Genomic DNA, 14,863 nt, shown 5'->3' on the forward strand with positions numbered 1-14,863 from the left:
CATTCCTTGAACTAGTGCAGAAATATAAGCTATATCGAAGAGAGATATGTGGAAGAAAGGAAGAAGTAGCGCTGAACTCTATCGGAACGCTTACTGTTGTGCGATGTGCGTTTACATTAGAGCTAGAATACAACTTGCGCAATGGCTGCAGGTGATTCTGGGCTGTCGTAGCATGGAGGTGAAAGGGTTGCATAAAAGAAATATGACGTATTGTCGTGGAGGTATACACAAAATTCAGGAGACTATAGGAAGCGAACGTTGCCCAGGTGGCGGGCCTGAAATTTACACGATGAGCCGCCTTGGTGAGCTTGCTGAGAACCAGCTAGTAGGAAAAAGCTGCCGCGAGGTGCACTACGAGCTTGTTTTAACAAAGGAGAATAGAAAAAAAAATTGCTGGAGCGGAAATGATTGCGCAGAACTGAAGCCGTTCCTCTGGCAAGATGGCAGCGGTGGTGGCCATCTTACTGGGGGCATGATAAAGTATCACCGTTCAGCGATTAAAATTGAAGCGTTTCCCTCGCACGCCCAACAAGTTTAATGTGGGAACTTATTCGGGTCACATAGTGCTTCAAGTGCGTCTTACATGTACTAGTTTTCCTTAGTGAGTCTCTAATTGGAGGCAAATCTCTTTGAAGATTCAGTCATCCATACTCGTTTCTATGTGTTATTTCGCGGAAACAACTATCTTTTAATGTATAACTAACGTAGCATTTACATAACATATCAAAGCCACTTGGTCTTTGAGTGGACACTATCAGAAAAGAGCATGCTTCCGCCATCTTGGCAGTGGCAAGAGATGAATTCACTTCTGCTCGCAAGGCATTGGGGAGCTTCCACTTCAGCAATTTTTCTTTAATCCGCCTTGGTTTTAACGTGCCCTCGTACACGTCGCATGCGCTGAAAAGCACGGTGAACGCGACACGATACTACCCCGGCTTTGCCCGATGTGTGGCTTATATGTAGGTACACTGGAACGCGCAGCACCAGTGAAGAATTGGACAATTTGCTGAAAACTGCGAAGCAGCGGGTGAGCAGCGATGCCAGTGATTATTCACCGCTATGGTTTCAGTGATGAGGTGTGCGTGGTCGAATACTTTCGCGAGGCTGTGTTGTCCAATAGGCGGACGCTGTCCGATATGAAGTACGTCTCTGACGTGAAAGAAAGAGTGGAACCTTTCGACGTAGTGCCAAGCATTGTACGGCGTAAACTTACAAGTAGTTCTGTTGAAATAGTGCTTGCGAAGCTCGACGTATACTGCCCAGGTTTGCGTGTTATGAGCCTGCATTGAAGTAAAATTAGTAGTTTCTCAGGCAGCACTCAGGTAGCATTTGGTCCACTGACAGTTGTTTTGAGCGAGAACATATAAATTACGAAGTTGGTAGTCTTTTGCACTATATATTGCAAGAGACTACGCTTGCAACTGGTAGCGTGAACACTACGAAATGCTCGTATCGCTGTCTTTAAAATAAGGGTTTGAAGCTGACGGCGAATCGTCAAAGAAATGTCTAAGGCAACCTTCACAAGAAGAGCCAGTGTAAAGCAAAGATTAGTGGTGTTAGCGGAAATCCAAACATGTCGCAGTGGTCTTCCTTTAACTAAGTCGGCTTGCCGTCGTCTGCAGACCGTTCGCAAGAATTTCGTCGGCCACCTTAAGCCTGATACATTAAAAAATGCCTTTGAACAATTTGGGTGCAATTGACTTCACGGTGGTTTCGTGCTTGACATGCACTGTGTGGTCAGTAACGGAGCATGCGTAGATTCTCACGATTTGTCTAGCAGTGATCGTCTTGTAACCGATCTGGAGCTGTGCACGTGACGTACATATATATTACCGTATTTACTCAAATGTGACACCAGGCTTTGTTTTCCTTTCAGATTTTTGCTAATAATGTCGACCCTCGCATAATGTGTACCAGTGTTATTTTTTTGTTCCTAGGCCTTATGACATGTCACCCCGCGCGTTGCAACTATAGTCGTCTCACAATCGAATAAATACTGTGTTTGTAATATGCGGCGTGATGCTTACGCAACCGAAGTTCTCATCTGCTTTCTCGAACGTTTTCAAGGGATGCTCTAATAAGTACATGTCAAAATTTCTATTGCAACACCCATGTGCGTACATCTCAGGTGGCCTAAACTTCCGGAGCCCTTAACTACGGCGTCTCTCATAATCATGTGGTGGTTTTGGGACGTTAAACCTCACACATCAATCAATCAACCCTTGTGCACGCCATGCGGGCACTGGCGTCGTTGTAGCTGCAATGTTGTAGAATATGGGTTAAGTGAATCTAGATTCGTCGCGTCATGTGCATTTTGTCTGTAAATTGGTTCGCGGGTTGTAGTCAAATGTGTAAATTCTGCGAAGTATTCCGCTCTGAAAGGCCATATCGTTACAAGAGATGTGTGCCGTAGCGGGGGCTCCGGAAATAGGGATGGCTACGGCAATTCCAACCGCATGGTATTAAGTGTGAATACACTTTATAAGCGACCCCAAACCATCCACCACCGTCAGCGGCGTCCGCAGTCTTCTCTCTATCTTTAAAAGAAAGAGGACTTGGCAGGCCGCAGCGCGACGCTCTACAGAATAAGCCACGGACGCGACGCTTATATCGGTGTCAGTAACGCGCCTTATATCTTTAACGCCGCTGCGCGCGTCCCCCTCCCCCTTCGCTCGCTCCTCCGCTCTCCTCGCTCGCTGCAGCTGCGCGCGCACCCCTCTCTCTCGCGCGCCCGCCTTCTCTCTCAGTATCCCGTCGAGAGCGGGTCGTGCGATTGATGTCCCGGAGGCAACGCTACCATCAACAACGAATGCAGTACAACCGAATGGCAGCACTGCACCCGCCGTTGGAGGTGACGATACCGCGGTGGTTTCGCCGACGTTGGAAGACAAGGCGGTGCTGCGAAGGGTTTGTGAGACCGAACGTAAGCGGGCGAAGCGTGCAGCGGATGCCGAAGTGCGTGCTCGCGAGGCCGAGTGCAAGCGGGCGAAGTGTGCAGCGGATGCCGAACTGCGCGCTCGCGAGGCCGAGGACAAGCGGGTGAAGCGGGCAGAGGATGCCGAACTTGGCGCTCGCGAGGCCGAGGACAAGCGGGCGAAGCGTGCAGCGGATGGTGAACTGCGCGCTCGCGAGGCCGAGGTGAGGCGTCAGCATCCAGCCGCGAACGCGGCCCAAGAAGCGGAACGACAACGCAAGCGTCAGGCGGAGAAGGGCGATGAAGGCCGGCGTCAAGACGCCGCTCGCAATCGTCAACGGCGAGTGGACGTTCCCGAAGCCGTTCGAGCCAGGGAACGTGCCGCGCGGGAAAAGGTGCGAGCCCTGGACTTTGCTCGTCCGGACGTGCGTTTCAAACGCGACTTTGTGGATCGCAGCTTCGGTCACAGCTGCGCCGTGTGTGACCCGCTGTGGTTCGATAACAACCTGAGCTGCATTTCCGGCGTGAGGAACGAGACCAACAGGTTGAACGCGTTGCCGGTTTTTTGGAACGAGTTCGGAAGACGGTCGGGCGAACACCGATGCAACGACATGGATGCGCAAGACCCGTGGCCGGCTCCCTTCGGTGCGTTCCGGGTGTGTGCGTCTTGCGAGAGTCCCTGCTGGCCGGGCGGGTTCCGCGGTCTTGCCGGAGCCGCTCACCGTACATTTCTTGGATCACAAAGCGCCGGTATTAACCGTGAGCTACAACGATAACACGAATAGGTGCTAATCTGTAGTGTAGTTTGTGTGTGTGTTACGTGCTCGCGATGTGTGCATTTAATGCATCGTACGAAAATCGTGAAGTGTAAATAAATAATACTTCGTATATAATGTATCTGTGTACAAATGCTTCATGACAAACAACATTTAAATTCATTAATTACACTTTAATCATCATCATCAGTAATAAAACTCCCAAGCATTTCCCCGAGGGTGAACATGGTTAAGTGCGAATGCACGGGGTGATGCTATGAGGGGGAGTGAAGTTAAAATCCGTTGGCATTCGCCAGTGAGTTAACGTAAACTCCCCCGTGTGATCAAATTGCGATTCCCAGTAACCATTACACCATAAAGGCACCATAGTGTGATTAATAAATATAATAGTGCGAATTAATAAATACCCCTCATAGCATCACCCCGTGCATTCGCACTTAACCATGTTCACCCTCGGGGAAATGCTTGGGAGTTTTTCTTTGTATTGTACAAAACAAAGGCATCTAGCATTCCGCGTCCATCACAATGCGACCGCCGCGGTCGGAATACCGAAGCCGTGACTTAAAGGTCATTTGTTGAGCAGCATGACCACTTTGCCACCTTGTCGGAACCTCCGATGTTTAATCAAGAGTGTGTCATTTTGCAACTTGAACCTAAGTACAGGTGGCAGAGACAAATTAGAATCAAGTAATGAACGGTGCTTTGAAAAAAAAATAACAGGACAGATTTTCTGAAATGCCAAAGTGCCGTAGCGTTCCGCCAGACAAACAGAAATAGCGCCCTACACATTTCTTTTCATTTCTAGTCTTTTCTGCAGAAACGGTTCTCCCAAAAGGAGCCATTCACCAGGCAGACTGGGGCCCTGAAACACGATACGTCACGACAGCATCCGTAAGAAATTTTCGCCTACAGACGCACGCGCTACTATGTTGCTCTTTAAAAACGCGGGCCTAGGTAAACAAATATTTTTCTTCTGTGCAGATTGTAGCATTGCGTTCAGCAAAGCATTGCTAAAAATTTTAAAAAGAACAATTTTTCGCCTAAAAAAATCAACGCCACAAAACTTATAAGAATCTGTCCAGTACGAGCGGAGTTGCAAATATTTGTCACACGCTGCAATCGCATTCTCTCTTCTCTCTTTCCGAAGAATTCTGGCGAAAGCACTGGAAGCTAAGCATAGAGGGATGGGAGGGGCAAGCAAAAAAAGTCACGCGTGCCTCCTGACCTTCAACACTTTCTTCTTTTTTTTTCTTCGAACGCGCAAGTTTTTCAGTGTGATCACGCGCGCACGCGTTGACATGTAGCGGCCTCCCTGGGCGATCTCTGTAACGACCGTGCGCGCCATGTTCAAATCAGCCAATGGCTGATAGATGGGCTTACTACGAGTGAATTTTGGGCTTATTCCGTGATTTGTCGAGATAAGAGAAAGTCATTTTTAGGTGACTTTGATAATTTATTGTGAATTCCAGGCCGCGTGCTGCGCTATATCATATGGCTCGCGTGTTGTCGGCAGCCTCTGCTACCGATCGGCAGCGTTTTCTGACCGGGCTCAAAAAGTGTTGCAGGGCCCTTTTAACAGTCACGTCAACTACACTAGCTCCCTTAGGGTACCTTGCGGTCTGACGTAACGCACGCGCTCATGTTAGAACAGAAATCCTAGTTCTACAACAACTAGCTTCAAGCTACGTTGAGATATCGTGTATGTCATAAGCAGTTGCCGTCAGGGGTCTAGAGATGACTGACCTGACTTTCACAGTCATAGGAGTTGGTAAGTAATGCTTTTTACCCTTTACAAAAGTTCATAGCCAACACTGCGACTTTGACTAATGTTGAATGGATGCAAAAGTTTCTTTTTTTTTTTCGGACACTGTTTCAAGAAAATGCACGACTCTTTGGGAAAATGCTTAGCTGTTATACGGAGAATACCAATGATCAATTCATGCTTTACGCATCAGCCTTATTCTTTGCGTCCACCAAATTTTTCGCTACCAACCAATGCTCACCAGGCCAGGGAGCGTGTTTTCTGTGGCACAGGCCCCTTAACTATATCCCTTTAATAATTTCAAAGACATTTATTGTTTTCAACGCGTGAAATGTGGGAAGGTGTTTGATCACATATGCTGTTTAATGGATGGAGGGATGGATGGAATTGGATGGGATTGGATATGATCGGATTGGATAGGATAGGACTGAATTGGATGGACGGACGGACGGACGGACGGACGGGACGGGACGGGATGGGATGGGATGGGATTGGATTGCATTGGACTGGGTGGTATTGGGTGGGTGGATGGGTGGATGGGTGGGTGGGTAGGTGGATTCTTGGCGCGAAAAGGCATACTGCGCCAGAATAATTCACATTAACAAATTTTCTGCCGATCGTCGTGGCAGAAATATACCTAGTCTAGGCCACTGGTTGGGTGCACCAAGAACACTTACGAACGAAAAACTTAATCAAATAAATTCCAGGTGCCTGCAGTGCGGCCCACGCGATCAATTACCGACCACGTTGGTGCGCAACGAGCGAAACAACCGTTCGACAGGAGACGCTCCCGCAAAGTGGCCGTCGCGGAACGTGTCCGCCTTGCCGCTGAGGATGAACCAGATAACATGGAGCCAACAGCGGTCAAAGAGAGAGGTGTTCCTGGTGGAGGTCAAGATTATTCCGTATCCCGTCGGCTGGCAGGTAAGGGACAGCCCAAAACCGTTGGGTCAATGTCTATTCGCGGACTACCGGGCTAAGAGGACCAAATCTTTCAGGAAGAAAACTTCCGGGCTAAAGGACCTTACTAATGGTACTCAAACATTATAGTGCCCCGATATTACCCAAAATTGAATATTTTTTCTGTAAAGTACGATAAATTCAATGATAACTCTGGGGACGTCATCAGTGTACTGTGTGTTGAAAAATTCTTGAACCCAAAATTTTCAAAAACCAAAAAAGTCTTATGTCGTCACTGTCCTCACCATATCTTTTTTCCGTATACCCCCGGGCGTCTTCTCCCTAATTACGAGGGGAGACCACGCTTCGTGCAGATGATTAGAGTTCGCCCAACGCGAGAACGTTGCGCCATCTCGCCCCTCATGACAAAAACGCGCTCAAGTTTCGAAGCTGCCTAGCGGTGTATGGTGTATAAATGTATTGCTATTAGCATCCCGATAACGCACCGCTTCTGGTGTAGTAGTTAGCGCCACGCGCTGGCAATCAAGAGGTTCCTGCTTAGTTTTCGAGGGACAATAGCTTGCATTCTGGTATTTTCTTTACCATTTCTTGTTCAATTTTTAACGTCACTTGCGTGACGGAAGTACATCGGCAGAGCCGTGGTAGACCACGCGATAAAACACTTTCGAGCTAAAAACAAGACATTCCTTCAATTTTTTTTTTTGGGAATATGAGAATGATTTTGTTGGAATCACATCATGAGAATTTGACGCATTTCCAGACAGCGCATCCTGATTCGCTCCTGAAGGTGATATCAGAGGCACATGCTTGCTGCGATGTGAATTATTGGTCACGGTTTGCATTAAGTTGGCCGACAAAAGTGGGCACACGATATTGGGCACGTTACTGAATTGTAATAAATTGTTTATTGAGAAAAGTTACCAGATAGAATTCAGAAAATTTGAAGCCTGGTAGCACTAGTGTTTAAGAAATTACAGTAGACAAGGTGTTTTGTATGATTTTCATGATTCGTATACGTCTATGACTATTAGGCGTTATTCGGAGACAAAGCAAGTTTTCCGCTTTATGAGTGCATACGGGTGAGCATTGAGCACTGCTGGGTGCGCAAGGGAATCGAAAAATTAAAAAAAATGATGTTCTTACCAAAATGTTTTCTATACCTAGGGGCAGACTCTCGTCGACATGACAGCAGTGACAATTCTCCTGAAGCGAGCAGCGCGTCAGACTCTGAAGAATCGGTAGGCGTGTTTTGATGGTCGCCTTTTGGAGATCTCTAGCGCAATTAGTGCTTTCAAAACAGCACTTTGTCTTCTGACTATCTGTTCTTTAAAGAAAAAAAAACTCAACAGACAGGAGAGGGAGCCTCAATATCAAAGTCCCGTGACAACAACCGTCGTTCTGTGAACGTTGGCTGTCTATTCTCAATTATTTAAAACAAAAGTGCTAAAAATTCATGATACGCGGCGTCCTAGCCACGGGGCTCTTTTACATTCAAGTACGCATTTTTTTCGGTCATGTTATGAATATCAAATTTAGTTGTAACAGGAACAAGAAGAAATACAGCCGAGCCATCTCGTATTTTGTTTCTTTCTATTCTGACACTACCGATGGAGATTATTATTATTATTATTATTATTATTAATATTATTATTATTATTATTATTATTATTATTATTATTATTATTATTATTATTATTATTATTATTATTATTATTATTATTATTATTATTATTATTATTATTATTATTATTATTATTATTATACCCAGAGTTGCCTTTACAAGAATTGAAGTAAAGTATTCCTAGTGTTAATGCCTTTATTAGTCTGCACCCAGCGATCATACGCTATATAGCGACAGTCACGGCCAAGCACGGACTCACAGTGCGAGCGGCGTCCTTTTTTGGGTAAACCCACTAGAAACCACTCGAGAGTTCAAACCATTTCAGAGTTCGGAGGCATCAATACACTAGCAATAATAGCTACCCGAATATTCATGGAATTTCTATATAATAGCTGCAAATGTAATTAAAGTAAAACTTTGACTTTGCAAATTACAGCATAGTTGCACGTGATCAAAAATAGTGAGACCTCAGAGTCTTTAATGTAATCATTGTGTGCGCATGCGCACAGGCTTATTATTTTTGTCTTGCCAACTCACACAGGGGGGTGTGGATGCATGTCACGAAGAGTAATAGTTTTGGCGTAGCATTCATACACCACCAGCTTTGTGTTTCTCGAGCCTTCACACCAACTAAAGCCTATTCGCGAAAAAAAAAAGATTTAAGGTACTGATCAGCCATGTAATTTCTCTCCTCACAGACTACGGTTAGTGAAGAAACCGAAACGGACGAGACACAAACGACGACAGATTTCTCGAACGCTCCTCCTACGAGAACAGTCGACGGTGTACCAGCAACGCCTGAATCGGCAAATATCAGCGATGCTAGTAGCACGGTGAGAAGTTTCACAAATTGCGCATCTTAGCCCACTGCGTTGCCTCTTGTTGCGATCGCATGCACGATCGGTGGCACTGAGTGTATAATTGGACTAACTTTAGCGTTAATAATTTCAATTTCGCAAAACGTTAGCAGGACAACAGCAATGTCACGAGAACATGCTTGTATTGAGAGTCTGTAAAAGTTTACTTCTGCCTTGCTTTTGCTCGTACTTATAGCGAGAAACGGAGTACCTTACTCACTAAAGTATCTTGTGCTATGGTATAATTCACTACAGCGAATTTCAGACTATCCTGACATTGAACAGAATGTGAGCGGTGGTGGTCCTTCAGTGAAAAAAAAAGTTCCAAATCGCTTTGAAAACGTTACCCTTACGATTCCATACATCGCGCGTCTGCTGTGGTGGAGCAGTGGTTAAGGTGCTTAGCTGTTGACCCGCCGTTCGCGGGTTCGGTTCCAGCTGCATCGGTCGCACTTCAATGGAGGTGAAGTAGTAGAGCCCCGTGTACTGTGCGATGTGAATGCACGTTAAAGAACACCAGATGGCCGGAATTTCCGGAGCTTTCTACTACGGCAACTCTCATGACAATATCATGGTTTTGGGACGTAAGGCCCGATATTATAAATATTCGCCGCACCACCCAGCAAGACACGATCAGCTGTCATGATCGTCATAAAGGTTCAATATTCACTCACTTCATGCAGTCAAACTGCGTTTCTCGATTATTTAGACTGGCAGCGCACGCGTTCTTGTGGTTGTTGCTGGTTTTCTAGAAACATTTCGATAGTTCGTGTTCTATGTTTTTCTTTAGGATTGTTTGCTATCCTTTGAACGTCCACAAGGCACAGACTTATTCATCAATTAGCATGAAAGATGAGTTCCGACGAAAGCACTCTCCGCAGAGAGCGTAAAACGGTTGGCCTTACGGAACAGCCTGTGCGACGTTTTGCGCTACAAGACTGAGCAAACACAGCACGTTAGGTCGGGTGTAGGGAACCCTTCTCAGGAGGAGGTCTAAGTTGCGTGGAGGCGACAGAATGGTGGGCAACACGGGAAATTTAAGGGGGGATCTCGCTCGCAGGTGAAGAAAAAAATTTGACCAATTGACAATGAAGTTAAAGACTCGATTATATATTATGCGATTCTTAAAGAGAAAAGAAGAGAAGTGTGAGCCCCGTAACTGTCTGCATCAGAGTGCGACACCTCAACAGTAGCTCACGAGGGATAGGGGTAAGGAGGGATTAAAAGGTTAATAGATAGAGAGACGAAGGAGAGAGCGAGGCGCAGGGACAGCAAACGACGGAAGTAAAGAGGAGATAGGAAAGATGGACATGGTCGCAGGAGTCCGAGGACGGGGCACCACTCAGCGAGAGCTCTTGTCGGCGGCAGGAGATGGCGTAGGCGAGCTGGTCAGCCAGACCTACGCTGTCGTCAGAAATCGCGTGGGCACAACCGGTCGGCACAAAATCCAGAAAGCGAGTCGACCCTAGTCATGAGTTGAGTAACTGTATAAGGTAACTCTAAGTTACTCTAGTCACGAGCGCCGACGAGCACTCCATTAGATATTATGTTTGTTTCCAGTGTGCCTATTACAAAGCTCCTAACGAACAGGTTACGAGCAAAAATATTATTTTAAGTCATAACTCTCACCTCTGCCTTTGGATAGAAAGTGACTTGGGAAGAGGAAAGCGGTTTGGCGTAATGCTGGGTGCCGCATAAAACTGCCGCGTAAAACTACCTCGTAGGCCCCATGTGGCCCCAAGAGGCAGTTTGCATGGGTAAGCCACAATTGGGCGACTCCTGCATTATACCATTGACGAAAGAATAACTCGGTGTTGTCAATGAGATATGTATTCGAGTGGTATAAGTGCCACTGAACAAATTCGAATGAAAATACTAAATACCAAATTCACATGCATTGATAACTTTGTGCAATTGGTGGATTTTCATCCAGAAGTCAAGTACCGAGGACGGAGGTCATCAAGGAACCGGTTATTAGTTCACATATTATCGTTGACTACGGAAACAGACATAGTGTACTCTTTAAATATTTAGTAGAGTACTTGCTAACCTTGGGGTAGTAATGGTCTGTCACATATGTTACAACCCTGATAGTAAGTCCAGTTATTAACAGTGAGGGTGGTAACGGTTACTACCTCTGCCGTTACTAACAGTATTTAACTGTTACTTCCCTGGTCATTATTAACCATGCGTAGCAACGTATAAAGATTTGAGAAAAAAGTAGCAACCAAAACTGCGTGTTCACCTGCCACAATATTTTTAATAATACTGATCAAGGTAATGTCTCATTACAATGAAACTTTGGGTAATGTTGCATATTGTCATGAACGCGAAGAATACACACACTTAACCAGTTCACATCGCAACCGAACTAAGCGACTTGCGGAGTATCTATAGGCCCTACTCAGAAGATGCATGTCTGGTACAGGGGAGTACTTTTATTTCAGAATGACATATGAAAAAAATGCGAACTTGGAGCATTAAACTCTACTACCTGAATTAACGTGTTGTACTACGCCTTCAGGCACACGTAATAAGTCGTCTTTAAAAATTATCTGACATATCTATTTATTGTAAAGCTGCTACAAGCAAGCATTGCGTACGATAGCCAAAACAAGGTACCATACTCAGTCACGTTGTATGCATTTTAACGGTTCATCATGCTAGTACATTGAAAGTTTAAAGGTAACAATCGTTTCCGGAGCATTATGTGCCGAAACTACGATATTATTATGAGATACGTCACAGTGAGGAACTCTAGAATAATTTTGACCCCCTGGTTAAGTTCGATCTGCTTGTCAAGTTTGTTGTATTTGCCTACTGAAACGCGTGTAGCACTTGTTTAAATTTTTTGTCGATTAAGTTGTACTTCTCCATTTTGACAATAGCAGAGTGATGCTTACATATCTCATTTGCGCGACTAAAAAGAAATCTTTTCTTTCTTAATTCATGAATATAATTGATGTCATTTTTCTCCTTTTAGATATGTAGAGACGATTCCACTCATAATTTAACCGAGTAAAAATTACATACAATATCAGATTACATAGTGAACGACTAGGTAGCAATGCGGTTGTAACGGTACAAAAAAAGTTGGTAACGGCTGCAGTTACTACGTATTTCCTTGCTGTTACTGCGTACTGACTAACGAACTGTGTACTAAAGCAGGTGTTAACAGGTAGCAAAACGTTACTAATGGTTGCACCTAGTAACTGTTTTTAAACGTGGGTAGTAAACAGGTTGCAAAGGTTAGTTATGGTCGAAAAAACCAGGAAACTTGTAAGCACTGAATTTACTACCTATTTTGCTTGCAGTTGCTACTTTTTTACTAAATTCGTTAAAGAGTGTAGATAATGACGAAGTCTTGTTAGGAGATATGACGTCGGGTTGATAATATTCTCCTTTTCCCCACACAGAAAGAACCAAAAAACATTTTTCACCCCTTTTTTGTTAGGTATCTAACCAGGCGCACGAAAATGGCAGGTAACAGCACAATATACGTCAGCAGCTTATGTATTATCATACGTACTGGTCCGCTCAGTTGAGGCCCAACCGCTCTGCGATAGCTCAATCGGTGTAGCGCAAATGGTATATTGTAAGTTACCATGCAACTGGGGTAGTGAAATCAATTAGTATACTTAATTAGAGTGTAATCTTAAATCAAAACAAGTGTGTCGGAAAGCTAGACGTTTTTATCAGCAAAATTAAAAATTATATATTGCTGTTTTCTCGAATATCCCCCATAGAACTTTTTTGGTAATGGTCGCGAGAACATCAGTTAGGTTGATTTGTTCGGATTTGCTGCATAACAGTTTTCTCTTTCAGTGAACACCGTAATAAACCTAGTGACACGTTGTTTTCTTCATTTACTGATTTCTTTTAATGACGTGTTTAACAGGGTACTTTGTGTTTGCATTTTTCTTTCCTGCACATTTGCTATTAGGACGTGAATTTTTAACGGCACTGGAAGACCCATGCGACACACTGCTTTGTGTAGAAATGCTTTCTTGTTATTTCATTTCTGGATTCGTCAGTGGTCAAACTGATGAATTTTTGACATTACCAACGGGTTTAGCGGGCTCTGAGCGGTTCATAGCTATGTCCGTATACGATAAAGCAGAGCAGGTCATTAAGAAATAACTAAGCACACGCCACGGTGGTCTAGTATAGTTATGGAGCTCGACTGCTGGTCGGTAGGTCGCGTGATCGAATCCCGACTGCAGCGGCTACATTTTCGATAGAGACGTAAGTTCTTGAGGATCACGTACTTATATTTAGGTGCACGTTGAAGTACGCCAGGTAGACGAAATTTTCGGAGCCTTACACTGCAGCGTCTATCTTAATGTTATAGTGGTTTTACGACGTTAAAGGCCAACTCCGGCGATTTTTCGAGGTTAATGGATTTCAATAAAATTCTCTGGGTACGTTTCTTTGCGCACTTCCGTCATTTGTGCCAAATTACACTTTTGAGAGATGCACCGATTGTTCGCAAATGAATTTTAAAGATCGCCTCGAAAGGATCACCTCACTTGCCAGAATTATTGGCAACACTGTCTTTGTGACGTCATGTTTGGCCTGTCAACGGAAGTGACGCAGCCGAATCCCATAGCATCGCTACTTTGGCCACTACAGCGTTTATTGTGCGGCCACGAAGCAACGGCGGTGGTGTTTGGCACGGGTATAGCACAGGAAAGCTTGTTTCCTTCCTCTGTGCTCTTCGGCCGGCGCTTCGCTAGTCTGGCTTTCACAGTTTTCATACTCCGCGCCGGTGGGACTCCGATTCTTACCAAATAGTACGTCATAAGCAGACAGGTCGCCTGGTTTGGTTTCAGTTTCGGTATTGCACTTTCTTGCTTAATAAAATTATTTTCAAATTTCTCGAAAATTTCAGCCATTGGGCTCATGACAAGAGTGTCTCAGGAACATAACGCCATCACCTTGACATGGTCGAAAAATCGTCGCAGTTCGCCTTTAAACGCCATCAGATATTATTTTTACGCAATAACCGCCAAGACAACTCTTTATTATATGCATAGGGTGAACTGCGGATTTACCGTTCATCTTGCTTTTAAAATGCGAATATTGAATTGAATTGAGTTTGTTTGCAGCAAAGTTGCGAAGAAGGACCAGGCTAAAATGCTGCACTCGGCAACTTGAGGGGAACCTGGCCGCTTCATGCACTGGACAAAATGATCGTTGATTTATATTTCTTTGTTGTTTCTCTGGAGTAGTTTTCATAGGATTCGAAAATTTTCCACTTCGCACGCCTCTCCGTCGTTGTTTGTTTGTTTTGTTCTTAAGCGTTTCATATACTGTTAGTGATGTATATATCTTGTCAATTGCGTGATTTGTGGTCTTCTTGTATTTCACTTTTTGAGCCAGGTAACAGAAATCGAAGCAAACAAAACATCTGCTACGCGGGAAAAAAGTTCGCAAAGCTTGACAGAGACACACGTGCACAAGAGAGGGGTGACAGTCATGTCTCCGAAATTATCGAGTGTCACCCACTCGAGCAAGGTACGAAACGTCCAAATGTCTTTCATGGTTTTCGACCACAACCGTATTTACTCGTTGTTCTTGTCCGATTCAATATTTATAGCTTCATTATGAGCTCTCTACTCGCGACAATACTGTCACGTGGCCGGGAAGCTGAATAAGGCTAGCGTTGGCGTGTTACGGGCGAAACTTTTCATTGGGACGAACCTTGACTTGGGAGATGAAAACTCGAGTTGCAGCAATACGCACTGTGCACTGATGGCGGCGAACAAATCGCTGGCTGTCGATGAAACTGATTTGCCGAGAGGTGGGTCTGCGTTTACGGTACTGGCGGCATCGAAGGTTCGCGCGCTATCACTGGTAGCGCTTGCTAGACCTTCCGAGTAAGCTCGACGATTCGCATTTTAAAATATTATCAGAAAATCGCGAAGCCTCCCGAACATTGTGACGGTATCTGCGCTGATGGTTGCTAACAGCTCTGATGGATGAAAATTGTGAAGCTAGAAACGGGGGGAG

At 44.9% G+C, this 14,863-nt stretch overlaps 1 protein-coding gene across 1 annotated transcript in view; it reads left to right on the plus strand.

The window, feature by feature from the left end:
* The first annotated feature begins 8,696 nt into the window (after positions 1-8,696).
* The window catches only part of LOC142785088 (uncharacterized), a 60,088-nt gene continuing 53,921 nt past the window's right edge, over positions 8,697-14,863 (plus strand). The window contains exons 1-2 of the mRNA XM_075883493.1: positions 8,697-8,827; positions 14,234-14,368. Of these exons, the coding sequence (XP_075739608.1) occupies positions 14,330-14,368 (39 nt within the window). The 5' untranslated portion in view covers positions 8,697-8,827; positions 14,234-14,329. The remainder of the gene's footprint in view (positions 8,828-14,233; positions 14,369-14,863) is intronic.

This window comes from Rhipicephalus microplus, unplaced genomic scaffold (assembly GCF_043290135.1).
Source record: "Rhipicephalus microplus isolate Deutch F79 unplaced genomic scaffold, USDA_Rmic scaffold_18, whole genome shotgun sequence".
NCBI lineage: Eukaryota > Metazoa > Arthropoda > Arachnida > Ixodida > Ixodidae > Rhipicephalus > Rhipicephalus microplus.